Here is a 27,993-nt window from a genome sequence, read left to right as displayed (position 1 = left end):
AGTATATACCTAGAAGTGGATTTCTAGGTCCTGTGGTAACTCTGTGTAACTTTTTGAGGAACCACCAACTGTTTTTACATCACTTACATTCTATATTATTTACATTTCAACCAGCAATGTACAAGGTTTCTAATTTCTCTACATTCTCACCAGCACTAATTCTCTCTCTCTTTCTCTCTCTCTCTCTCTCTCTCTCACTCTCACTCTCACTCTCACTCTCTCAGTAATAATAGCTATCCTAATGGATATGAGATGGCATCTCATTGTGGTTTTGAACTGCATTTCACTAATGATTTCCTTAATGACTGCTGAGCATCTGTTGATGTGTTTGTTGGCCATTGGTGTATCTTTTTTGGAGAAATGTCTTCTTCTGATACTTCAAAAAAATTAAAGTAGCAAGGTTATCAGAATACCCTATAGCTTGAGAAATTTTTAGAAATAAAATCTTAAATATCTGAACTCCAATTCTATTCTAGTTAGATCATAGGGTGGAGATTTTCCTCCAAGAATTTTGTAGTTTTAATTCTTAATTTTTAGGTCTTTGATCCATTTTGAGTTGATTTATTAAATATGGTACAAAGTGAGTATAAAAGAACTTCATTCTTTTGCCTCTGGATACCCAGCTTTCCCAACACCATTTGTTGAAAACACTATCCTTTCTTCATCCTTGTTAAAAATCAATTTACCACATATGTGAGAGTTTATTTATGGGCTCTCTGTTTTTGCATTGGTCTACACATCTGTCCTTGTGTTAGTACCTTAATGTTTTGATTACCATAGCTTCATAGTACATTTGGGAATCAGGATATGTGAATCCTCCAACTTTGTTCTTCTTTTTCAAGATTTTTTTTTTTTTTTTTTTTTTTTGGCTATTTGGGGTCCCTTGAGTTTTCATGTGAATTTTAGAGTGGGTTTTTCTGTTTCTTAAATGTCAGTGGGATAGACTCAGTTGTTTCTTAGAGAGATTTAAATAGTAACAAAATAAATGTCTATTAATTTACCTAAACTCTCATTTACAGTTCTCTTTATTCCTTTGTGTAGATCCAGATTTCCATCTGATATTATTTTCTTTATATATCAGAAGGACTTCCTTTAATTCTTTTTTTTTTATTTAATATATATTTTTCTTGATTTCAGAGAGAAAGAGAGAGGAAGAGAGAGATTGAGACATCAATGATGAGAGAGAATCATTGATTGACTGACTCCTTCATGCCCCCCACTGGGGACCCAGTCCCCAACCCAGGCATGTGCTCTGACTGAGAATCAAACTGTGATCTCCTGATTCATAGGTTGACAATCAGCCACTGAGCCATGTCATTTGAGCCCTTTAACTTTTACTATAGTACACATGCTTGCAATTAATTCTTTTCACTTTTGTATATCTGAGAAAGTCTTGATTTCACCTTCAATTTTCAAAGATATTGTACTGCCCTGACCGGTTTGGCTCAGTGGATAGAGCAGTGATGGCGAACCTTTTGAGCTCGGCGTGTCAGCATTTTGAAAAACCCTAACTTAACTCTGGTGCCATGTCACATATAGAAATTTTTTGATATTTGCAACCATAGTAAAACAAAGACTTATATTTTTGATATTTATTTTATATATTTAAATGCCATTTAACAAAGAAAAATCAACCAAAAAAATGAGTTCACATGTCACCTCTGACACGCGTGTCATAGGTTTGCCATCACTGGGATAGAGCGTCTGCCTGGGGACTGAAGGGTCCTGGGTTCAATTCCAGTCAAGGGCATGTACCTTGGTTGCAGGCACATCCCCAGTAGGGGGTGTGCAGGAGGCAGCTGATCAATGTTTCTCTCTCATCGATGTTTCTAACTCTCTATCCCTCTCCCTTCCTCTCTGTAAAAAATCAATAAAATATATTTTTTAAAAGATGTTTTACTAAGTATAGAATTCTAAGTTGACAAGTTTTTTCTTTCAGTGCTTTAAAGATGTTGCTCCACTGTCTTTTGATATTTCAATTTTATATCCTGCAATCTTTATATGCTGCAACAGTTTCTGATGAGAAATCTGCACGCATTCTTATTTTATTCTCCTGTACATATTATGTCTTGTCTTTTCTCTGATGGCTTTTAAGATTTTTCTTTTTGTTATTAATTTTATGTAATTTTGTTATGATGTGCCTTAGGTGTAGCTTTATATGTTTCTTTTGCCTGTTATAGTTTTAATCAAATTTGAAAAACTTTGGCCATTATTTTTAAAAATAAGCTTTCTCCCTTACACCCTATTTCCAGATTCCAATTACACTTATATTAGATTGCTGAAAGTTATCTCACAGATAACATTTCCACCTCCCTACCTTGCTTGGGACCAAAAAAATTTTCTGGTTCTAATTGGGCCTCTAGGTTACCCAGATGTATAATCTACCTTAACAGGTTCCATATTACCTCATCATTTACAGCTCAAATTTTCAGTTTCCTCCTTATTTCTAGTACCTAGAAGTTTCTTTTTGTTTCTTTCTTTCTCACATACTGAGTAATACTTTTTAAATATTTTTGCTGTGTTTTATCTACTCTTTCTATTTCTGTTGAAAGAATTTCAGGTTATCTTAATCCATATCTCTTTAGGGATATATACCAGGGCCATTTTCCTGTTTACAAGGGCAAAGAGCCCTTAATAAATAATGTATATTCTAACCTGGGTATTCAAAAGAACATATAAATGCCATATGTATATATGTATGTGTATATTTGTGTATGCATTTGGTAAGAATTTGAAACAAGCCTAACCACCATAGCCTACTTCAATGATTTGATAATTCAGAACCTTCGCATTAATCTTTTGGGAATTAACTGATGATTACTAATTTTAAACACTACTGAGGAGTAACAAGTTACACCTAAATTTCATTTCTGGTTAAGTTCCTCATTTAGGAATCATTTGAAAACTTACAAAATGTCACTTTTTTTAATGAGTTGTAGTAAAATCTGATTCAGTGGCTACTTTTTCAGAGATACAGAACTATACTGAACCACGTAGTGTGGCACCATGAGGAGAGAGAGAAAACATAGGCTTTTAGGGAAAGAAAGACTAGGTTTGAATTCTAATTCCAGCACTCTTAACAAGTCATATAATACTCAGAATAAGAAATATACTCACATAGACTGGCCGGTGTGGCTCAGTGGTTGAGCATCAACCTATGAACCAGGAGGTCACAGTTTGATTCCCGGTTAGGGAACATCCCCAGGTTTTGGGCTTGATCTCCGTTAAGGGGGCATGCAGGAGGCAGCCCTTCAATGATTCTTGTCATTGATGTTTCTCTCTCTCCCTCTCCCTACCTCTCTGAAATAAATAAAAATATGTTTTTTAAAAAAAGAAATATACTCACATAAAAATTGTTAGTCTGCAGAATACTCGGAACTTCAGATGTGTAACTGTTGAACACTGATAATTCCACTATTTCATCTATCAAATATGTAATGAATGCCTGTCATATGTAAAATAGTATCCTAGATGTTATAGGAGAATACAGAATTCTTCCCTGTGAGATCTTACAGGTCAGGGAGGGCGCAGTAAGATAAATATACAAACTAGTGAATACAAAGCTGTATAAGAACAGTGACAGTTATGCTACAGATGAAAGGCTCCAGTGGAGGCTATTAGTTCCAAGCAGTCCAGCTTCTCACTTTAGTGTGACAAAGGGTGTTTTCATATCAGGCTGCCAAGCCAGAGCCCAGGCAGCACCCGAGGGAGACCCATTCCTGATTATCCAGCTGTTCTACCTCTACATAATCAACATGTGTTTCTAGTCACTTCGTCTGATGTGTCCTCTCAGATTTAGCAAGGGGATCCTTCAGAAGGACATTCTTTGTAGGACACAGGAGGAGTTCCAGGAGGCACATTTGCAAGTTATAGGAACACAGTTAGACATGAAATGTTAATCACAATACCTGGGGTTTTCTTAAAAATCTAATCATATAGGATAATGCAGGGAAAGCATTCAAGCAGTGTTCTCTAAATCCAGAAATTAGAGATGACTGTGAACAGGACAGTTGGAGAGACAAGACAGAAAAGAAGAGCCCCGGCTGGTTGGCTCAGTGGATAGAATGTCAGCCCAAGGACTGAAGGGTCCTGGGTTCAATTCCGGTTAAGGGTATGTACCTCCATTGCAGGCTGGATCCCAGCCCTGGTCGGGGAGCATGCAAGAGGCAACCAATCTATGTGTTTCTCTCTCCCATCGATGTTTCTCTCTCAAAACAAAAGACGGAAAAGAAAAAATAATAGCCATTCACAAGCAACATCCAACACATAAAAAACTATAAATATGATAAGTTTAGGAAGATTCATCCTGAGCCAGCCCTTCTGTCTGGGATGATCAGAGGCAAGGGTAAAAGCATTGGATTGTAGGGAAGGAGGAAGAGGGGGGGCGGGTAGGAAACTGTCAGAAGACTTGGATTCAAGTATAAACCCTGCCACTGACTAACAAGTAGTCTTGTGTAAATCACTTACCCTCATATGGTTTCATTTTCTTCATCTATACAGTGGCTCTTTGGATATGTTGGTCTCTTATATTTCTTAAGGTAAATGAAAAGTTGGTAGGATTTTGAGTGTAAAACTGATGGAGCAGGAAGTCTTCAGGTGGAGAAAGCCACATTATTTAAGGAGCAAAAGGAAAGTAATGTAAAACTTGAACACTGGGCTCTTCACAATAAATCATTTGATTCCATAAAATAATGATGAAGGTGGTCCAAGCATTATTAACCATGTCTTCTCCTATTAAACTATGGCCTGCTTATATAGCCCCAGTGCTAGTGTGATGCCTAGTATAAAATTGGTGCTTAATGAATATTTGTCAGAGGGAAGGGAGGGAAGATAAATGGAAGGGAATTAGGGGAGAAGGGAAGGAAGCACGTTAGCCAGTTCAGGAAGTCCTCTCACAGTAGGTGTCACATTTTGTGGCAGGGATCTCTGTATTTAATGTTCTTTCATATCTGCAAGTCTGTTTTAAAACAGAGCTGTTTATTTAGAATGCTTTTGTTATAAACTGTATTTGTGCTCACAGGGCTCCAACTATGGTGACTTTTGGAAGGTTCCTTTGTTGTGTACATAGTGTCATAACAGGTCATCTCTGCCCGGCCAGTCAATGTCATGGACTCAGATGGGGCTGCTTTATGGATGAGCTATATCTTTTTCCTCCTTAATTTTTACTGCAGACAATAAATATTTTATGCCTGGAAAGACAACTCATTTATTCAACAGGTGCTTATTAAACACCTCCAAAAATCTAGGCACTGTGTGAAATACTTGGAATGCAGAGGTGTAAAATATAGACAAGGTCCCTGCCTTTATGATGCTTTCAGTGTCATCGGAGAATCTCACATTAAATAAAAAATTATATTATAATGAATGCAATTGTAACAAATGTTTTAAAGGGAATGTACAGAATGAGAAAAACCTGCATTAATTTGGAGGAGTAGGATCAGGAAAGGAAAGTAAAATTAAAATTTTTAAAGACCATAAATATTTTATCATCTGAAATATGAAAGGATAAGATTACCCCATAAGTTGTTGATTATATTAGGTATATCTAAATTTGGAAAAATAGACTTGTCCACAGAAGTATAGAATCATTAGAAATTCAATCCTTTAATAAATGACTGAAAAGGAAGACATTATTTACCCAAGAACACACAGCTTGCTTCTGGCAGGACTAGAACTTCAACATGGGTCTGCTATTCCTCCCATTACCTCTCCTCAGTGACTTAAAAAAAGAAGACATTATATATCAAATAGAGATCAGCCATAGCCATTCTGTACAAACTTGTATATTGAGTGGGGGAAGGAGTTTAGAGAGTAATAAGTTAGCAAATACAAATATAAAAAAATATATAAAATATGTCCTATCAGGCTTATTGTACCTGGTCATAGTAAAGCTGTAGCGTATAAACCAAAGTGGGAACTACCCAGGTAAATTAGTGAAGATACATTTAAAGGAATATGTTTCTATTTCTTTAAAATATAAATACTGATGAATAAGTACAAGTTTCCAAGTAGAAGTTTTTAAAACCCATTTTATTCATGTGTAATATTATATGACATGTAAATTGTTTTGACTGCTTTGCAGCCTGTGTGGTCTCAGTTAGGTTAATCATTGTTCCTTATATTTTGTTCCAACATATATTTTCCCTAGGATACTTCTTCATTTTAGATAGTATAGCAATTAGCTTCAACATCAAAATCTTCCTATTTTTTTACTTGAAAGATTTGGAATTAATGAAATATTACTATTCATACAAGTGATTGTGAAATTAATTGAATCATTGAAGCTATAAGGTGTATGAGACTTCAGGAAGAAGTTCAGGCTTGAATTAGAAAGAGCACCTAAGACAGTGCTGAGCATATACTCAACCTTGAGTGAGCATATAATGAATAGGAGAGACAAAAAGTTACAAAGTATTAAGTTAAACCATATGAAATTCCATTTTTAACATCAAAATAGCTAAACATTTGTGACTTTGTGATTCAACCTATTAAACAAAATGACCAAAAAGGGCATCTATAGTCTAATGCCAACAGATGTGAGTATTTATTAAATTTAAGTACATGTATATTGACTATACTGTAGAATTTGATAAATGAGAAGTTCTGACAGTTGAATTAACTTTTAATTTTGTATGAAATTGCAATTTAAATGTAGGCAGGTGGCATAATTATTTCAGAAGCTAAAAATATTCTAAAAGATCTAGAGAACTTCTCAGTTATTCACATTTGATGAGTGTGAAGGTATTGAGGAAGTACTTATTTGATAACCAAGCTTTAGTGGTGTGGTATGGACTGAAGTTAACTAGGGTATTTTGCTTTCAGACTCTCCTTATGCTGACCAGGATATTACTCCCAAGTCCTTTATTCTCTCCCAGTCCTTAGTCCCAATGCTGACATTCTCCAAGTTTATCTTGGAAAAATCAGGTGGAAAACAAAGGGAACTAATCATTGTAAAAATGAACTGTCAGGTGCTTTGCTAGACAGTTTATGTATTATTGCATTTAATTTTCACAACAACCCTATAGGACAAATATTATTTTTATTTTATAGGTGAAGAAACTGAGACCTAGAAAGGTTAAATGACTTATCCAAGGTCACTCAGTTTGTTAGTGGTAGAGAGCCAGTCTTCAAACATTCTTATTTTCACTATATACCATGCTACTCATCTTATTGTTTGTTTGCTTATTTATATTTATGCATCTTAAAAGTATCTTGTTTACTTATAATAAATTCACACATGAGTAAAACAAGGAGATTGCCACTTTTTCCTTTTAAAAATGTAATATGGTAACACACATTTGAATCTTTTCCTTTCTTTTAAGGATGAACGTGAAGCGAGAGAAAATGTGAAGAGAGAACAAGATGAGGCCTATCGCCTTTCACTTGAGGCTGACAGAGCAAAAGTAGGTTTGGTCAAGGGACTTCTGGGATAAAGAACTCAAACCAGAATGTTTTTTCATTACTTAAGTGCCAGCCCTTTTATCACTTTGATCCCCAAAAATGTTGGGTTTGCAATGGAGAAAGCTAGATTCAATTAACAGAAAAACATAATTTTACCCCTGGGTCCTTAAAGTATGGTATGGTTCATTTTGACAAGATGAAGTTTGTTGAGAATCATAAAAATGAAAACAAAATGGGCACATTATCTGTTTTATTTTATTTTTAGTGAGTCTAGGGTACAACCTAACAATTTTTAAAACACTTTTAGGTGATTCTAATGTGCAGTCAGGGTCAAGAACCACTGATTTATTTAATGCTTTTTGAGCACCTGCTTCTGTACTGGGCATTGAAAGAGTGTAAAATGAATGAGCCACAGTTTCTGCCCTCAAAAATGTGGTAAAGAGTAGATTAAGTCAAGAGCACAGATAGCTGTAACACTTAGGCAAGGATTCTAAATGTCATAAGGGAAGCACTAAGTTCTGTGAGAATTCAGTGAACAGCATTTCAGTAGAAAGTTTTTGGTGTTTGTTTGTTTGTTTGTTTGTTTAGCTTTTCTGAAAAGCCAAGAAGTGAGAATGGACTAGGGAGGGATCCATAGAAGAGACTGTATATGTGAACTGGATGAAGAGGGGTGGAAGAGAAAAAGTAATATTTGCTAACAACAAGGGGTGCATGGTAGAGGCTGACATGAATAAAGCTTGATATTTGGGTAAAGGAAACATAGCCAAAAAGACTAGAAAGGAAGATGAGACAACGGTTCTAATGAATGCAACACTACTCAGAGCTACCTAGGTATTTGAATAGGAACCCAACATGAACAGAGAGCTATGCTTTGTTGTTGCTTTCATTTTTATTCTTATTCCAGAGAAAATACTTTATTACCACAGTGCACCTCTGGGTCATGCTGGGACTTAGCTCTCTCTCTCTCTTTTTTTGTTTGTTTTGTTTTGTTGTTGTTGTTGTTGTTCTTCTTCTTTTCTTTCTTTATTTCTTTATTTCTGTCTTTCTTTCTTTTTTTAAGTGTTTATTTAATGCTGGCTCCCTTTCTCTTTTATCAACAGAGGGAAGCTCATGAGAGAGAGATGGCAGAACAGTCTCGTTTGGAGCAGATTCGAAAAGAACAAGAAGAGGAACGTGAGGTATGGCACAACTTAAAAATGTAATTCAGCCCTAACCGGTTTGGCTCAGTGGATAGAGTGTCTGCCTGCGGACTCAAGGGTCCCAGGTTCGATTCCGGTCAAGGGCATGTACCTTGGTTGCAGGCACATCCCCAGTAGGGAGTGTGCAGGAGGCAGCTGATCGATGTTTCTCTCTCATCGATGTTTCTAACTCTCTATCTCTCTCCCTTCCTCTCTGTAAAAAATCAATAAAATATATTTTTAAAAATGTAATTCAAAGGCTAGGTTTGTGTCCTCTGCATTTGATACTGAGGCTGTTAATAGTTCTTAGAACTTCTTTCCACATTTCCCAGACTCATTTTAGTATGGAAGATCTTATCCTTTCCTAATCTGTTGTTTAGAACTCTTAGAAAATTTGATCTTAGACTAGATTTATAGGTTTCTATTCCTTTCCCTTCTTCTTGCCTGACAAATACTCCCATTCTTCCTGGATATTGTCTCACCCCAAAAATACAGAGATTCTATTGTCAACCTTTTTTTAGCTTTTTTTTTTAATCTTTATTGTTGAGAGTATTACAGATGTTCCCTTTTTATTCCCCCTTTGCTCCCCTTCACCCTGTTCTCACATTGCCCCAGACCTCCATCGCTCTATTGTTGTCTGTGTCCATAGATAATGCATATATGCATGTAAGATCTTTTGGTTAATCCCTTCTTTCCCCCCCATCCCCAACCCTTCCCTCTGAGATATATCCCACTCCCCCACCCCCTTCCCTTTGAGATATTTTATTCATCAGTTTACTTTGTTCATTAGATTTCTTGTTCATTTATTTTCATTTTTAGATTCACTTGTTGATAGATATGTATTTATTGCCATTTTATTGTTCATATTTTCTCCTCCTCCTCTTCCTCCTCTTCCTCCTCCATCTTCATATTCATCTTCATCTTCTTAAAGAATACCCTTTAACATTTCATCTAATACTGGTTTGGTATTATTTGAACTTCTTTAGCTTTTTCTTGTCTGTGAAGCTCTTTATCTGACCTTCAATTCTAAATTATAGCTTTGCTGGGTAGAGTAATCTGTAGATTCTTGCTATTCATCACTTTGAGTATTTCTTGCCACTCCCTTCTGGCCTGCAAAGTTTCTGTTGAGAAATCAGCTGACAGTTGAATGGGTGCTCCCTTGTAGGTAACTGACTGTTTTTCTCTTGCTTATTTTAAGATTCTCTCCTTGTCTTTAACCTTTAGTATTTTAATTATGTGTCTTGATGTGGGCCTTTTTAGGTGGGTCTTGTTTGGGACTCTCTGCACTTCCATTTGTAAGTCAATTTCTTTCACTAGGTAGGGGAAGTTTTCTGTCATTATTTCTTCAAATAAGTTTTCAATATCTTGCTCTCTCTCTTCTCCTTCTGGCATCTCCATAATGTGAATGTTGGTACACTTGAAATTGTCCCAAAGGCTCCTTACATTATCTTCATATTTTTCGATTCTTTTTTCTTTTTGCTCTTCTGATTGGATGTTTTTTGCTTCCTCATATACGAAATTATTGATTTGATTCTCGGAATCCTCCACTCCACTGTTGAATCCCTATAAATTATTCTTTATTTCAGTTAGTGTATGCTTATTTTCTGACTGGTCCTTTTTCATGTTTTTTTACATTCTCACTAAGATCCTTGGAAGTCTCACTCTAAGTCCCTTGACATTCTCATTAAGATCCTTGAGTAACCTTATAACCGTTGGTTTAAACTCTGTATCTAGTAGTTTGCTTGCTTCCATTTCTTTTATTTGTAACATGTTTCTTTGCACATTTTAGCTGTTCCCCAGTGTTTATTTCTATGTATTAGGTAGAACTGTTATATTTCCTGGAATTGGTCGAGTGGCCTTGTGTAATAGGTGTCCTGTAGTGGTTCAGCCTCCCCAGTCACCTGAGCTGGGCACTCTAGGTGCGCCCCTATGTGGGCTGTGTCACAGTCTTGTTGTAGTTGAGCCTTGATTGGCATCACTGGGAGGAATTGGTCTCCAGGCCAATTGGCTGTGAGGACCAGCTGTGTCTACAATGGAAGAGTTGCTGTGCAGGAAACACCCCTATGGAGCAGAACTTACTAAGTCTGCTTGTTGAGTGTGTCACTTGTGGATACATAAAGTTGTAATCTAGCACTTGGAGTGCGGGAAACGAGTTAAGTCGGCTCGCGTGAATTGCGCGTACTCCGCGGGAGCCGTCTTAACTCGGTTCATATAGATTTGCGGTGGAGTGCGGGAAACGTGTAAACTCGGGCCGATTGTAACTGCGTATTACCAAATATTTGTTTGTTTGCCGTTCACAAAGATACCTACCTGTGTATGCGAACCGTTTCATACCCATTGGGGTAATAGGTATCATAAAAATCCCTGATTTTGCGCGGGAAACCTAAATAATTGCCCGCGCCATCTTATATTTTGGCGGGAAATTCACCCGACACCGTAGTGCTAGTATGGTCTGAAGCTGTCCACCGGGTGCATTGGCTCTGGGACCTCCCAGGAGGTGCAAAGTCAGGCATTGCCTGGAGCCACTCAGCAGGAGCTACAGAGAAACCTGCAGATGGCTGCTACTTGTATTGGGCTAGGAAGTGCCCAGGCAAGGTCCAGCTGTGAAGCAAGGCAAGTTGATACTAGTGCCAGGTCTTGGGCCTTTTATTGATAGGTTTGGGGCATGCTGAATCCCACTGCTGCTTGTTTGAGAGAGTTTAGCAAAGTCTGAAGCCTGAGCCAGGACAGGCCATCCATATGGAAAAGCTGCTGCAAACAGCTTGAGTGGGGCTTCAAATTGGATGGGGTGGGGTCTCAGGGAATCACCAGGGATGAGTGAACAGTGTAGGCCATGGTGATAGGAACTCAGGTGTAGCTGCCAGTCAGCTCTGCAACAAGGGAGGTCCCAGCACAGGAACAATGACCCCTGTGAGCACCCCTGTCCAGGAGAAAGCTGCCCCCTAGTTCCTGCCTGGATGCCAGACAGTCCAGTTCTTCCCTGTATGTCTCTGGATTCAAAGCTGCCACCTAACACTGGAGCTCAGAGGAAGTGAGACCCTGTAAGTTTATGCACAGATCCTTTAAAAGGAACACCTGGAATTCCAGCAGTCTCTGTGTCACTCAGCCACAATCCAGAAGCTTCTCTTCCCAGCTTTGGAACTCTGGGGTCGGGGTCTGGTGTGTGGCAGGGACGCCCTGCTTGTCATGTGAGGCCTTGGAGAGATCCCTCCTGATTAAAAAAATTCCACACGTGTGGGTTGGAGTAGCCCATTCTGTGTCTCCACCCCTTCTACCAATCTCAGTGTGCTTTCTTCTTCACTTCTCTAGTTGTAGGACTTTCATTCAGCCAGATTTCAGGGGGTTCTGAATGATGGTTGCTCCGTATTTTAGTTGTAATTTTGGGGGAAGCGGAGAGTACAGGAGTTTACCTACGCCACCATCATGGTTCTCTCTCTATTTTCAGCCTTTTCACCAGGCTTCACTTTACCCACCAAAAGACAGTGAGTTACTTCTGCAACCTCTTGTACTGGGCCCCTAAATATGGGAAATCCATTTAGCTTGACTGATTTTTTTCACCCTTATGTCCATGTCTTCTCCATAACAATATAGATAATTTTTCATTCGCTCATTTTACAATTCTTTTAATACTTAGTATGTGCCCAAAATCTCTTAGGCGGTAGGGATACGGACATGGGTCCTCCCATCCAGGAGTTCATGCAATACCAAGTGTATCATTATAGAGGCCTGCCTCAGTGCAGGGAAAACAAAGAGAAGGGTGTTAAATGACTTCCAAGGGTGGCTTCACAGAAAATAACTTTTTTCTAGATGTGAGATTAATAGCAAGGTTCGCTTATGAAAAGAGGAAGCCATCTAACAAGTGATGGAAAGCCTGGAGAGCCCTAACTGGAACGGAGGAAAACTCCACTAGTCATCATTCTCAGTCAGAGAATGTCACCTCATACTTACTCAACTAATGTTTTTTGAACAAGAACTGTGCTGAGCACTGAAGGATAAACAAGGAATATAAAACATTTTCTACCTGCCAGAAGAGATTACATCTCGTAGAGAAGATGCAAAATGTCTACAAGTAATAGCAAGTCAAGGAAAAATGTGCAAAATAACATGAAAAGTAAAAGCAAAATACTTAAGGAGTTTAAGAGCAAAGTAAAAGTCACTTACAGCTTTGAGAATCAGACAGCATTATAGAAGAAGTGATCATTGAGCCCAGTGTTCAAATATGTGTAATATTTTCCTGTTTGGAAATCAAAGTTTACTCGTGTTTAAACACTTATTGAGTGCCTGTCATATATGTACAGGACACTATGCCTGACAAACCCAGTCTCTGTACACTGAGGGCTCTCAGTTATGGAGGGTAGAAAATACTTTGTTGAGTATCATCTGTATCTCAAGTGTTCTCATTGACTATTAAAACAAGCTACAAGTTTAGAGATTTCTCTACAAGTGAGAAAAACTGAAGCTCATTGAGAAGTCACACATAGCCAGCACACAATAAGTGCCTAGCATCAAAACTCAAATCATTGTTCCCTACTTTAAATCAGAACTTAATGTGATATTTCCTGTTTTTTTCCTCCTGTTCTCCCCTTAATCCACCTGTCTGCTTGCTTTCTGTTTTGACATTTCCATGCATAATATAACAACAGATGCTACATTATTACCTGAACCCAACCAATTATACTTCAGAAGAATAAACAACAGTAGCTCATTACCCCATTCATTGTACAGACAATGTCTGCTCCTCGGTGTACCCACTCTCCAAGGCTTTTCCCCCAGAATGAAAACTGGCCTCAGATATCCCACACCAGGGATTCAGTGTGGGAAACAATGAAGAGATATTAGATAAAAGTCAGCAATCTTGGGATCTAAATACCCAAGTTTTACTGGCAAGAAAGAACAAAAAAACTAGATCAGTAGCTCAGTTTGAAATCTACTGACTAAAAGCAAAGGCCTCATATAAGTAAACATTGTTGAAAAACAGTGATATAAAGGACACTGCCCTAGCCAGTTTGGCTCAATGGTTGAGCATTGACCCATGGACTGAAAGGTCACAGGTTCAATTCCGGTCAAGGGTACATACCTTGGTTGTAGGCTCAATCCCCAGCCCTGGTATGGGCTCATGCAGAAGGCAACCCATCAGTGTGTCTCTCTTATATCAATGTGTCTCTCTGTCTCTATTCTCACTTCCACTTTCTCTCTCAAAAAAATAAATAAATAAAAGAAAGAAATCAATGGAAAAAATAGCCTTGGGTAAGGATTAACAAAAACAAGAAAGACACCTATACTCGAATAGCAGCCTTAGTAAACATCATTGTTCAACTTCAATTTGGTTTGCTCAACAAGTATAGTTTTTATCTGCATTTTAGGTCTGTAAGAAAACAAGGAAACCTGGTATAAGTTGAAAATATGAATCGATCTTGTACTTCAGTTAATGGTTGCTTGGGGTTGCACTATTTAAAAAGTCCTACTCTCTCAGTTTTTATATGGAGAAGCTGATACTTAGAAATGAAAACATAAGAAATATAATTTAGCCCTCGCCGGTGTGGCTCAGTTAGTTGGGCATCATTCTGTGCACCAGGAGGTTCCCAATTCAATTCCTAGTCGGAGTGCATGCCTGGGTTGTGGAACATGCAGGAGGCAGCTGATCAATGTATGGATCTCACATCAATGTTTCTCTCTCTCCCTCTCCCTTTTCCCCCCTCTTTCTAAAACTCAATTAAAAAAATCTTTTTTAAAAAAAAGACAGTATATTGCCGAAACCAGTTTGGCTCAGTGGATAGAGCGTCAGCCTGCAGACTGAAAGGTCCCAGGTTCAATTCCAGTCAAGGGCATGTACCTGGGTTGCAGGCACATCCCCAGTAGGAGATGTGCAGGAGGCAGCTGATCGATGTTTCTCTCTCATCGATGTTTCTAACTCTCTATCTCTCTCCCTTCCTCTCTGTAAAAAATCAATAAAATATATTTTTTTTAAAAAGATTTAAAAAAAAAGACAGTATAACTAGAATTTAATTTTGATATACATAGCATCATATATTCACTGAGTTATTAATATATATATGACAGCATTACTAGAATAGTTTAATACTTGAAACTATTCAGCTGAAACTCATTGCTGACTCAGGACACCAATCCTATACAGTGGGGCCTTGACTTACGAGTGTCCCGACTAACAAGTTTTTCGAGATACGAGCTGTCTCTCGGCCGATTTTTTGCTTTGAGTTTCGAGCTAAAATTCGGGTTACGAGCCAGCCTCAGATACCCCACTGCTAGTTGGCGCAGCGAACGTCACAGTGAACGCCACAACATCAGCCCAGCATCACATGTCTCACTCGTTCACTTTAAGATTTGACATACGAGTAATTTGAGTTACAAACTCTGTCACGGAACGAATTAAACTCGTAAGTCAAGGCCCCACTGTATAATAAAACCTAATATGCAAATTGACCGAATGGCAGAACAACCAGTGGAATGACTGGTCGCTATGATGTGCCCTGACCGCCAGGGGGTCAGTTGCCTCCCATATGTGCCCTGACTGGGAATGGAACCTGCAATCTAGTTATGTGCCCTGAGTAGAATTGAACTTGCAATCTTTTGGTGTATGGGACGACGCTCAACTAACTGATCCACCTGGCCAGGGCCCATTCCATTTTAATGTTAATATATCCAGTATCCTACAAACTTTTCAGTCATTTCTACATAGGAAATGTATATTTTTCAAATGTGAATAGTTATGTGTAGGTGTGTTTCGTAAGTGCTTTTAATAGCCTTAATTTTCATCCTAGAAAGTAAGCAACTGGGTATGTAATACCTCTTTCCTCAATCTCAAATACCCTAACCCTTTAGTAAAAAAAAAAAATTTTTTTAAATTAAATTACCTTTCCTTTTCTATGGAGTTACTTACCACTTTAATAATTTGTGTCACCCTGGCCAGTGTGGTTCAGTGGTTGGAGCGTCGGCACATGTACTCAAGGGTCACGGGTTTGATTCCCGTTCTCGGGTTTGATTCCTGGTCAAGAGCATGTACCTGGGTTGTAGGTTCTCTACATCCAGGTCAGGGTGCATACAGAAGGCAATGTATCTCTCTCACACTGATGTTTCTCTCTTTCTCTCTCTTTCTCTCTCTCTCTCTCTCTTCCCCCTCTTCTCCCTCACTCTCTCCCTTCCACTCCCTCTTAAAATTAATGGAAAAAATATCCTTGGGTGAGGATTAATAAAAAACAAAATAAAAAATAATAAAACAACTAGGGGATGAGGGAACAATGGGGGAATAAAGACAAATTTTAATACCTTAATCAATAAAACATTTTTAAAAAATAATAATAAAACAGGTTGGAATTTATTTTAGTTAATCGCCCCTTAGGCTAATACAGTGATTTTTAACCAGAGTGCTGCAAGAATTTTTAAAACATGCATTACCTGACTATTTAGTCTGGAGCACTGACCACTTTTCCCTTAGATTGTTAAATAGATTGTCACAGCCAACACAGTAGCCATCCAGTGTGAATGCCCTGGCTTGAACCATAAATATATTAGTCATATGAGTTACATCTTGTTGATCACATCTCATAATAATGTTGCATCTGATCGGTTAATTCTTAGTACCAGAAATCCTTATATACAATTATAGGCACCTGATTTTTTTTTTTTTAAATCACTTTGGCCCTAGCTGGTTTGGCTCAGTGGATAGAGCACCAACCTGCGAACTGAAGGGTTCCTGGTTTAATTCCAGTCAAGGGCACCTGCCTGGGTTGTGGGCTCAATCCTCAGTAGGGGGCATGCAGGAGGCAGCTGATGAATGATTCTCTCTCATCATTGATGTTTCTATCTCGCTCTCCCTCTCCCTTCTCTCTGAAATCAATAAAAATATATTTTTTGAAAATTCACTTTGGAGCAAAAAGTTAGGTGAGATAGATATATATATAAATTATACCTTTTTTGTCAGATCAGTAAAAAATATATTTTTTGGTGTGCCACAGATTTTATTAGTTTATGTATGCCGTGAGATGAAAAAGTTTGAAAATCGCTGGGCTGATATTAAGAAAATGAAAAACACATGAGTCTGTTGTTCAATTGTTAGGTTTGGTTAATAAATGGAAAATAACTTTCTGATGAGTTTCTAGAAAGCAGCAGCTTTTTTCTAATCTCTCCCCCACTCCCCACAGTCTCACCCATTACATAGTTTAACACCTGGTTCTTGCTCTCCTTAGGCCATTCGGCTCTCCTTAGAGCAGGCCCTGCCTCCAGAGCCAAAAGAAGACGCTGAACCCGTGAGCAAACTGCGGATCCGCACCCCCAGTGGAGAGTTCCTGGAGAGGCGTTTTCTGGCCAGCAACAAGCTCCAGATTGTCTTTGATTTTGTAACTTCCAAAGGATTCCCATGGAGTGAGTTCAAGTTACTGAGCACCTTTCCTAGGAGAGACGTAAGTTCCTTGGCCTTTCTTGGGAAGTGTGTCCAGGTGGGAGATGTCCCATTGTTAGAGCCAGATAAAGTAGTCCAAGGAAAGTCCAATGGGGAAGGTATGGCCTCTCAGCACAGCAGACATGTGCTCAATAGCCTATGCTAGAATTCAGGTACTAGGTGTGGGGGTTTTTCCTAGCTATGTCCCCTGTTCCAGCATTCGTACAGGCTTTCCCAAGATCTCATCTCTCTAAACCTCAGAATAGATCTGAAAATTGTGTGCTTAACAGCCTAACAGAGTTAGATCAAGGTCAAATGATTATAGGTTTACTAAGAACAAGTCATGTTAAAACAAGAGTATTTTGTGATTTAATACTTCTTATTAGCCTGGCAGTCAAGGAGGGTAACCTATATTCACTGTGTATCTGCATTTAAGCAAGATTCTTAATAGTCTCTGATAGTATTCTGAGGCAAAGTAGAGAGATAAATCTACAGTTAGGTGGATTCATTGCTGATTAAACAGTGGTGACCACAAAGTGTTGACTAAGAGACTGCCCTCTTCCTGGAGGAAACCAAGAGGTTTTATATTTAACCCTGTATTACTCACTGTGCTTACTAGCAACTTAAATAAAGACTTTGTCAGATTTTTGGATTATGGAAAATAAGATTCAAGAAAACGTTGCAATACTAAAACAATAGGCAAAAATGAACCTGGAGAAATATTATAGAAATGTAGAGAGATTTATGCATTAAGTTTAGAAAATCAATTGCTCAAGTTTGCAATGGAAAGATCATGCTTTAGCAGAGATTATGGTTGAATTAAGCTGACTATCTATATAAAAGGCTAAGTGTCCGTCCATCCGACCGGTAGCTATGACACACACTGACCACCAGGGGGCAGACGCTCAGTGCAGGAGCTGCCATGACACTCACTGGCCATTTAAAAATAAATGGCACCACAGACCTGGCACCAACAAACCAACACTCGGCTTCCCCCAAGTAGGACACAGGCCCCTCCACCACCCCAGAGCAACACCCCACCAAATCGCAGCCAACGGTGTCAAGACCCCATGGCGCAAAATGCCCACAGCCCAGCCCAGCCCGGAAACAGTCGCTGTGGGCACCAGGTAATGACATCACATAGCAACGCCTGGCTTCCTCGCCCTAGTGACTAGCCTCCTTGGAGTTTCTTCAACCCAGGAACCGACTTGCTTTATAGCCAGGTGCAAACATTTTACAGTTTAACCAAATGTCTGTGAAGCGTTTTCCCGTGCCTCACCTCATTTGATCCTCACAGAAGTCCTGGAGTAGGTAGATAGGAGACTCGGTAGAATACTATTTTCTTTTCATTAGCAAGATGCAAATAGTGATATTAAAATATTTCTTCTAATTAATTTTCTTCCAATGTGCACGAATCCGTGCACTGGGACATAAATAATGTGTTTTGGCTGCCAACAAAAAGCTAGCTATAATTTTAGAGATGTAATCTTATAATTCCAACAAGAAGATCACTTGATGGTCCTATTCAGCTCTATACTACGATAAACAACCTCTGAAAGAGTCCTTATATCAGGCTGAAGTGTGAAAAACAGGAGCATGTCTACAGCAGGGCTGATAGGAAGGTGAGGGACTAGAAGTTATATCGTTTGAGGAACATTTCCTCTAGGGAAGGAAAAGGCATGGGAGACATGGTTTGGTCTTCAGTCATTGAAGGCCTGCCATGAACAAAAGGGATTTGACTTCGAGGCTCCAAAGACAGAATTGGGACCAATCAGTTGAAAGTTATAGGAGGCAAGAAAGTGCCCTGTAAGAAAATATTTTCTAAGGGAGGAATATCTTGTGTTGTAAGGTAGTGATTTTTCTGTCATTGGATATAACTCAACACTAGTGAATGATCCTTTCTCAGCAATAATGAATATATATTGGAGCAGGATTCATTCTTGGTGTTCCTACTTTATATGGACTAGCTTACTTTTAAGATGCATAGTAAATCTTAATATTCTTTGATTCTATTATCATCAAGTAATATGAGGTTTAGTAACCTGGACTTTATCTAACACACAAAACAAAGAAGTTGATTAACATTCATCTTAGTCCCTCACATTGGCTATCAGATTTACAGGATAGAGACAGAAGCCAGTGGTTGTTTAGCTCCACCATTCATTCTCAAATGCCCTAGGTAGGATGAGGATCCTGCCTCTTACATCTAAATCAGAGAGACTAGATGGACCCCAGGTGCTGGCCTCTCTTTCACTAGTTCTACCTATTGCTCCAAACGCTTCCTCCTTATTCATATATTGTACATGCACAAACATGCCCAAGGGAACACATGTGTGCACATGCTGTGTGAGCCACACATCCACATACCTTAAATTCTGTCAGTGCAGTTGAACTCTAAATGTGTGAAGCTTGGAAAAGAACCACTGTTAAGGGGTTCAAGATTAGCCTTAAGTTTTACATCTCACCTTGGAGAACTTACAAAACTTAGGAGCTAAATTAGTTCTTCCCAGCCCTTGTTTTGTTTTGTTTTTTAATTGAGATACAGTTGACATATAACTTTATATTAATTACAGGTGTACAATATAATGATTCAATATTTGTGTACACTGCAAAATGATCACCACAACACATCTAGTTAACATCCATCACCATGGAACTTTAAGATCCCAGCCCTTAGTTATTTTCACTCCCCTTCTGGGTCTCATCTGTAAAATGGAAGGAAGTGCTAGAAAAGATGGAGTCCAACGACCTTCTGACTCCTCAAGTTAAAGTTTCTTTCAAGTTAATTTTTAAAACTGACTATTGAGGGTAGGGTAAGGGAAGCAGCCTCTTAAAAGGATCTGGGTTTATGATCTATATTATTGACATCTTCCCACAGGACAAAAATGTGGACTGTGGGAAGTAGGGGAACTGTGAAATGAAATGTAGAGGATTGTTGGGCCTGCTACCTACTTGCCTTGAACTCTACAGACCAAGAATGAGGCCTCTTCAGTGAGACTGTTAAGTGTCAATAGAGGGTCAGTCACATAGTCTTAGAGAAACTTTACTCTTGATTTAGATTTCAGTCATGCATGCGTTGTTTTACACTGTTTTTAACAGTCATCTCCCATTATTCCTTTCCCACCAACCACATTTCTATCTCCATCCCAAGGGCAACCTCCATCCTCATCCCAAGGGCAATGTAGATTAAGTTTGCTCCAGTTGCCCAGAGAAAAAATCTAAGCAAAGTTTTCTTCCTATAGGAGAAATCAAGAGCTTCCCAATATGCAGCACGGGTCCATTTTATGGTTTTTGGTCAACCTGAAATTACCCACTACCCAGTGGGGTTTTTTTAATCCCACTCTGATCATTCCCTTTCTTACTTAAAAAATTTGGTAGCTCCCTACTGCCCTAGATAAGTACAGACACCTTAGAATGTTTTCAAAAATTCTTCACAATCTGGTTTCATACCTACCTCTCGCACCTTAAACCCTGCCTCTCATTACTTATTTCCATTACCAGGAGATATGAGATTGCTCACTATTCACTACAGACACAAGAGACTCTCATGCCTCTGTTCTTTCTTCCTTGATATCCACTCTTCCCGCTTTTGCTGCCCTGTTGGAACTCATATTTTTAATGTGCAACTGAAATGTCATCCTCTCTGGGAAGCCCTCCCCTTCTCCCAAGCTCCTCACTATGTACCCATTGCTGTTTGTACATTCCCTCTAGTAGCACTTGTCCTGTTTTTCTGTAATTGTTTGCAGAGACTGTCCATATCATCTCCATGTCTATCCCCCCTGGTTCTGCATGGTGCCTCACCCATAAACATTCAGTTACTGTTGTTGAATGTTAATGACCTCAGGTCTGATCCTAAAGTTCTGATTCCAGGGTGAACTAGAGAGGTTGTTTCAAATAAGAAGAGATGCCCTAGGCCCACCCAGATTCCAGACCCAGACCTAAACCCAGAAAGCCCACCCAGGACTCATTAGACCGCCTAGAGCCAGGGGTGGGGTGAGAGTTAATGACCCTTCATCCTTCTCTGAATGCTTTTTCAAATCAAATGACTAGTGTTTTTGCAAGGCTATTCTGTAACAGCCATCTGTGTCTGCAAGGATTAGGATCTAATTTGTAAAAGTCATCTTAAATTACCACCAAACTAAAGACTGTTAAAAAGCACATCTTAAGACCTCACCTCTTTAATAACAAATAACATAAGACTTAGCTCTAGGAGTCTTATTGTGTCTTCAGCCTTTTCTCCATAAAGCAGAGCCTGGTTTCTCACCAAAGGACTTGCTAAATGCTCTTCTGCGCCTCCACCCCTAACCAGAACAACACTTCATGCTAAGATTTCCCTGCTGTCCAACTATTTACTGAACTGAGCACTGGGGAATAACCAACATAGCCTATGGCAGACATAGGCCTTTCCCAGAAAAACTAATTGTCAGGATGCTGGGAACATTGAGCTATTTGTTTGTTTTTGTTATTTTGTTGTCCATTTTGCTAATAACAGTTACCAAGAGAAGTGTAGCATTCACTTCCAGAGTTTGGTCATTCAGCTCTACCTCTTGGATATGTTAGAGCCATGTGAACGTCAGTGGCCTATTTCCTTCCTCAGGCATTATATGGGAGTTGGTAGCGAAGCAGCTGAGTCCTGAATGCTCAGGAATGGCACTGACCCCACTACTCACCATGCCTAGGAGCCAGAGTAAGAGGCCCCGGCCGGCCCCCCAGTTGTCCTCTAGACCTACAGTGGTCCAGGGCCATTCAGTGTGGGATTGTCAGTATCCCAACCATCTCCTTCTTTCCCACCCTTCCCCTTCTTCTGTCCAATCCTGTTTTACCCTTGTTATACTCTTCTTCATTCCACTCTTTCCTCCTCCTCATTTTTCTATCCCACGATTCTTTCCCTCCCTGTCTCCTCTGGTTTGGGGTTTTTTTTCCCCTCTATTCATATCTGTGTCACTCAGAGACACTCACCTGCATGGAAAGTGAGGTCTTTGTGTATAAAATGCAGATACATGGGAAAGGAGCATGGTGATGGCAGTTGCTTCGGGACTGTGGCCTGTGCACCTTGTGACCCGTGTAATTACACAGCCCCTGTTCTTGCCTCAAAAACATTTCTTCCTCCAGATCCATAGCTATGAACCCAAGTAGAAAAACATACACTCAGAAGTGCAGTACCAGGCATTTCAGGTGTACTCTCAAACAAAGAACTGAGTGTACCGGTGTTTATTTCCCCGCTTTCTAAGGAAACTATAACTCATAAATGTTTCCTTTCTCCCTCTCAGGAGAGTAAGTATAAATAAGCTTCTAGCAGGGTTTTTCACAGAGTAGACCCTCAGTAAGGATTGTTTAAATGAAGTGGGGGAAAGCCTTACAAACTTATGGTATACAGATTACTTCCTCTCTCATCCATCTGCCTTTATTACGCTAAGCACTAACCTCAGCAGGGCGAACACGGTGCTGAAAATAGTGACATGGTTCTTACCCTTGTAGAACTTACAGTCTGTATCCAGAAGCTACTGCGGCTGACATCTGACTTCACCAGTAATACAAGGATATTTTATTTGCCACCATAAGGATATATAAGTAGTTTAATTTACATTTCACTCATGTATTTGTTCTTTCATACATAGTAGGGCATTTGATGAGTAACCACTCTGCCAGCCTCCATACCAGACACTAATGATAAAGAAATAAAAGAAATTGTTACTGACCTTGAAGAGTTCACATTCTGGTTAAAGCACACATCTAAAATAAACGCATTACAAATTGTACTCAGAAGAATAGGTAATTTCAGCCTGCAGTGATAAGGGAAGGCATTATAAAGGAAATGAAGCCTTGCATGGGGAGATGTTGATTAGGTGGAAACACAAAGGCATAGTTAAAAGTTTGGGTCATGCTCTGGCCAGTGTGGCTCAGTTGGTTGAGCAGTATCCCAAGCACCGAAAGGTTGCCAGTTAGGTTTGGTGATTCCCTAGCAAAACTTACAGTATTCGACATATAGTAATACTCATGGCTCTGATTTATTACAGCAAAAGGATACAACACAAAATTAGCACAGAGAAAAGACACATGAGGTAAAGACCATGGGAAACCAGACACAAGCTTCCAAGAGTCCTCTCCCAGTGGAATCACACAGGATGAGCTTAATTCCCCCAGCAATGATTTGAGACAATACATGTGAAATATTGCCAAGCAAGGAAGCTTATTAGGGACTCCGTACCCAAGATTTTCATTGGAAGCTGATCATGTAGGTACCCTTTGCCTGGCACATACCAACATTCCAGAATCCCAGCAGGAAAGCAGATGTTAAGCATAAACTATAAGTAATACTTTCAAAACAAAAAGGACATTAAATGTAAATGAAAATCAGTTTAGGCTTAGTGAGCCACTCTTATCAGTTCTGGGAATGGTGGGACCCCTCCCCCAAACCCAAGTTCACAAATGCCAGCCAAGGACCAACAAGCAAGCCTTTTAAAAGAATAGCTGTCAGGCATACATATAGTTTTATTTTTTAAGATATTCATATCTCGGATTCATTTCTGGGATTTACTACTGGATATGTAAGTGGAACTCTGTAAACTGGGAAACTTCTAAGCATTTGATTTTGCCTCTCACCTTGGCTTGTAACAGAACTTAGTCCTGTAATGAAAGGTAGATGTAGCTTCAGAAAAATATTAATAAGTACCTGTTATTCCTGTATTCTCAAAGGAGACTTTCAAGAGATCCTGAGGGAAACACAATCCTTGGATATGGCCATCTCTTAGTTTCTAGAGTGCCAACATCCTTTATGTAAATTTGCCCAAATCTGCTTTGGTCTGCTCAGATTTCCTGCAGTTGTCCTTGAGACTAGAGCCACTTTTCCTCACAGAGGGAGAATACTTTCTTAGCCTGGCTACTTAAAATAAAGGGGAAGTTGTTGGTATTTATTTTTCCTTGCTTGTCTTAAGCAAATATAAGTCAACACTGTAAGAATGATTTATTTAACACTACCTGCTCTTTTCGGCATTGTAGCCTGAAACAAGAGCATACGTAGGCTGTGGAATCCAATGGGCCTGGCTTTGAATTCTGGATCACCTCTTCCTAGAGTGATCTTAGAGAAATTACCTAATCTCTTGGTAAAATGAAAGTAACAATACCTATTTCAAAGGCTTGTGAACATTAAATGAAAGAATGAATGTGAAATGTTTAATACATACAGCATTTAGCACAGTAAGAATTTAATAATGGTAACTGATATGATGGTAATGGTGATTATTTCTCTCCCCATCCCCACTTCCTCCTTCCTATCCTGTTTTGTTTTGGTTTGTGTTTTTTTTTTGTTTCAAGAGGACAAAGAAGTCAAATATTAACTGTTTAGAAACTACCAGCTTCAAGTAAGGATATCAAACAGTATGCCTTACATGCCTGAAAATAAAAAGGTTCAGAGTGGTTTTCAACTAGAAATATTTAAAGTTTTTAGCAACTTGGAAGACAGTAAAGCTTCACAGAAGAAACAGAGTTTAAACTATTTTTTTAAAGGAGTATTGAAAAACTACTCAGCAATAAAAAGGAATGAGCTCAACACATGAAACAACTTGGGATCTCAAGGGCATTATGCTGAGTGAGAAAAGGCAAGCTCAAAAGGTTACTCACTGTATGATTACATGTATATAACATTCTTTAACTGACATAATTATAAAGATGGTGTAGGTGTAAGAGGTGGGTGTGACTACATTTTATGGTTTTATTCTGTGTCTTGATTGTGGTAGTGGTTACACAAATCTGCACAAGATAAAATCGCAAAGAAATATTCACAGACATATACTCAACTGAATATACGTAAAAACTGATGAAATGTGAATTAAGGCCTATAATCTAGTTAACAGTATCATACCAGTGTCATTTTCCTGGTTTGATATTATACTACTAGAGGCCCAGTGCAGGGATTCGTGCACCAGTGGGGTCCCTCAACCTGGCCTTCGGGGATCGGGCTCCCTCCTCTCTAGTTCTGGGTGTGTCACCCAAGAACTGTAGCTGCCAAGTCACCACAGCTCAGCAGCTCCTGTGTTGAGCTTCTTCCCCCTGGTGGTCAGTGCGTGTCATAGCTACCGGTCTGAGCATCTGCCCTCTGGTGGTCATTACGCATCATAGCCATCAGCCAGTCCGCCAGTTGGTTGGTCACTTAGGCTTTTATATAGAGAGGTAGTCATATTTAAAGGAATGACCATTTGTCAAGCAGAAGTATAAATAAAACCATAGGAATATAAGCCAGTGTATGTTTGGGGAATTGCAAACAGTTTGCTATGCTGGAATTTAGGATGTGAAGTTAGGCATGGAGGGAAATGAGATAGGAATTGAAAAAAAAAAATAACTAAAGGACTTTCTGTGCATTAATACAGCAATTTTCAACCTTTTTCATCTCATGGCACACATAAACTAATTACTAAAATTCTGCAGCACACACAAAAATACATTTTTGCTGATCTGACAAAAATAGGTATTATTTTGATTCATTCACACTGGATAGCTATTTGTTATATTGTCTGTTATCATTTTTTTTATTTTTCAATCTAAAGGAAAAGAAATTCTTTTACAGCACACCAATTGAAAAAAATCATTGCATTAAATCCAGCAAATATTATTTGAGCACCTGTTGTGCTCAAGACATTGGGGATATAGTAGTAAATAGGCTAGACCAGTGGTTGGCAAACTCATTAGTCAACAGAGCCAAATATCAACAGTACAACGATTGAAATTTCTTTTGAGAGCCAAATTTTTTAAACTTAAACTATATAGGTAGGTACATTGTTATTAACTTAATTAGGGTACTCCTAAGGCTTAGGAAGGGCCACACTCAAGGGGCCAAAGAGCTGCAGTTTGCCGACCATGGGGCTAGACAAAGTTCTTGCCCTCACAAAACCAATTCTGGTGGAAATTTGAACTGGTTAAGGTAGGTATTAACCCTTGTAGTAAGAGAAATTTATGCTTAGAATTGCCAAATAGCTAATGCAAATTGACATAGCTAATAAGTTGCAGAGCAGTGACTCCACCTAGGTCTTTTGATTCCACATTTCTGCCTTTTCCCTACTGCCTCAAACTTACTGATTATTTTCATTAGGAAGGATTAGAGTAGGGAGACCCTAGGGAAGGGAGACCAAATAAGACAGCGGTTCTCAACCTGTGGGTCGAGACCCCTTTGGCAGTTGAACGACCCTTTCACAGGGGTCGCCTAAGACCATCTTGCATATCAGATATTTACAGTACAATTCATAACAGTAGCAACATTACAGTTATGAAGTAGCAACGAAAATAATTTTATGGTTGGGTCACAACATGAGGAACTGTATTTAAAGGGCCAGAAGGTTGAGAACCACTGAAATAGGACTATTGCAGTAGACAAGACAGTAGATTGTGAGCATCTAAACTAAGATGGCAATGATGGGATTAAAAAGAAGGCAGCAGAATCAGGAGGAAGGAAGAATCCATGGGATTTGGTGATTTTTAGCTATGTCAGGAACAGGGAGTTGTTAGGGGTGACTTAGAGATCCCAACCTGAATGACTAGAGAGGTCATAGTTCATGTGCAGAAATTAAGGAAGACAGATGAGGACGTAGATTCGCTTGGGGATTTGTTGAGACTGAGATGTCAGGAGGAAGTCTAGGTGGTGCTTTCTAACAGAGGATAAGGAGATTTAAACTGTGAGAGTGGCCAACACCTGGAAGTGACTGGGGCAGATTTGAAGGAGATAAGTAGTGGAGTGACAGTATAGGCTAGTGGTTGAATGAATGGGTTCTAGAGTCCAGACTGAATCTCAATTCTGCCATTTTCTAGCTCTTGCTACAGAGGTATTGAGAGAAAGGTGGTATTATGTAAGAAAACCTCATTATTGTATGCTCCTGACCAGATCAAAGGAATACATAAAGGAGTTTTAAAGTGTATTTGTAAAAGTACAACCATTTCATGAAAGCTGCGTGGAATTCAGAGTCTTAATAAAATTGTCCTCTGCCCCTTTCTACCTTATTTACAAAGAACTTGGTGTGTTGTGGTAGGGATTGATGACAATGAATACAGCCATTTATTTTTGTGCCTATTATATGCATAATCAAGTATATTAGTTCTCTGAAAATAGATATTATCCCTACTTTACAGATGAGGACACAGAAGCTTAGGAGAGCTTACATTTCTCAGATTTGCACAATAAATATCAATACCAGTATTTGATTCCCAAAACCTAGGTGCTTTCCTCATACCATGCTGAATATAAGATGTAACTGATTATGTATAGGTTTGTTGATGTGTTTAAGTCTTTATAAACTTACTTATTTTGCCTCAGAACTTAATTTTATAAGGAGTTTATAAAGCACTACCATTCAAAATGCTATATCAGAAATCAAATAAACTTTTGAAGGATGCATGTACAATCCCATCTGACTCCATTCAGCCATAAATAAAAAATCATTAGTTCTGTGCTCAGTATGCCAGGTGCTTCTGCAGACAAGCTGTGCTCACTTAAACTTAGTCTTTATAATAACCCCACTATAAATACAAACAACTGTATATGTGCAGATTAACCTTTTCTCCACACTCCTTGTAATTTTCAAAGCCAGTGCTGGAGTTCCAGAGTGCATTAGCACATGCAACAGCATGCCGCAGCCCCAGCCCACTTCACCCGCACCACACCTGCTCTTCCCCCACAACCAGGACCTCAAGGCCTTAGGTTTAATGTCTATTCTTGAATCCCAAACGTGAAGATTCTTTTGACATTTCCAAATTTATTTCACTTTCCTTCCTCTAGTTGGCTATATGTGAGAGCCTTGTGTGAACAGGCCTTCTTCATGCATGGATATTAGACTGTGAGAACTAGAAAAGACCCCTGTTTTATAGATTTAAAAACCCAAGATGCAGAGAAGGAAAGTAACCTGATCAAGGAAAATCAAAAGATGCCAGAACTAGAAATGGTTGGCCCAAATTTACAATAATTACAAAATGAAGGTAAGATAAACAAAAAGAATTGTAACATCAAATCTGAAGTTATTTGGGATCATATCTAAT

General features: G+C 39.0%; 1 protein-coding gene across 1 annotated transcript in view; it reads left to right on the top strand.

Annotated features, from left to right (window-relative positions):
- Window positions 1–27,993, top strand: part of FAF1 (Fas associated factor 1) — a 354,485-nt gene that overhangs the window by 311,787 nt on the left and 14,705 nt on the right. The window contains exons 16-18 of the mRNA XM_070405091.1: window positions 7,323–7,403; window positions 8,502–8,579; window positions 16,784–16,996. Coding sequence (XP_070261192.1) covers window positions 7,323–7,403; window positions 8,502–8,579; window positions 16,784–16,996 — 372 coding nt within the window. The remainder of the gene's footprint in view (window positions 1–7,322; window positions 7,404–8,501; window positions 8,580–16,783; window positions 16,997–27,993) is intronic.

This window comes from Myotis yumanensis, unplaced genomic scaffold (genome assembly GCF_028538775.1).
Source record: "Myotis yumanensis isolate MYYU_CA2020_CCGP unplaced genomic scaffold, mMyoYum1.0.hap1 SCAF_2, whole genome shotgun sequence".
NCBI lineage: Eukaryota > Metazoa > Chordata > Mammalia > Chiroptera > Vespertilionidae > Myotis > Myotis yumanensis.
The sequence above is the reverse complement of the archived record's forward strand: the minus strand, read 5'-3'. Positions and strand labels throughout refer to the sequence as shown.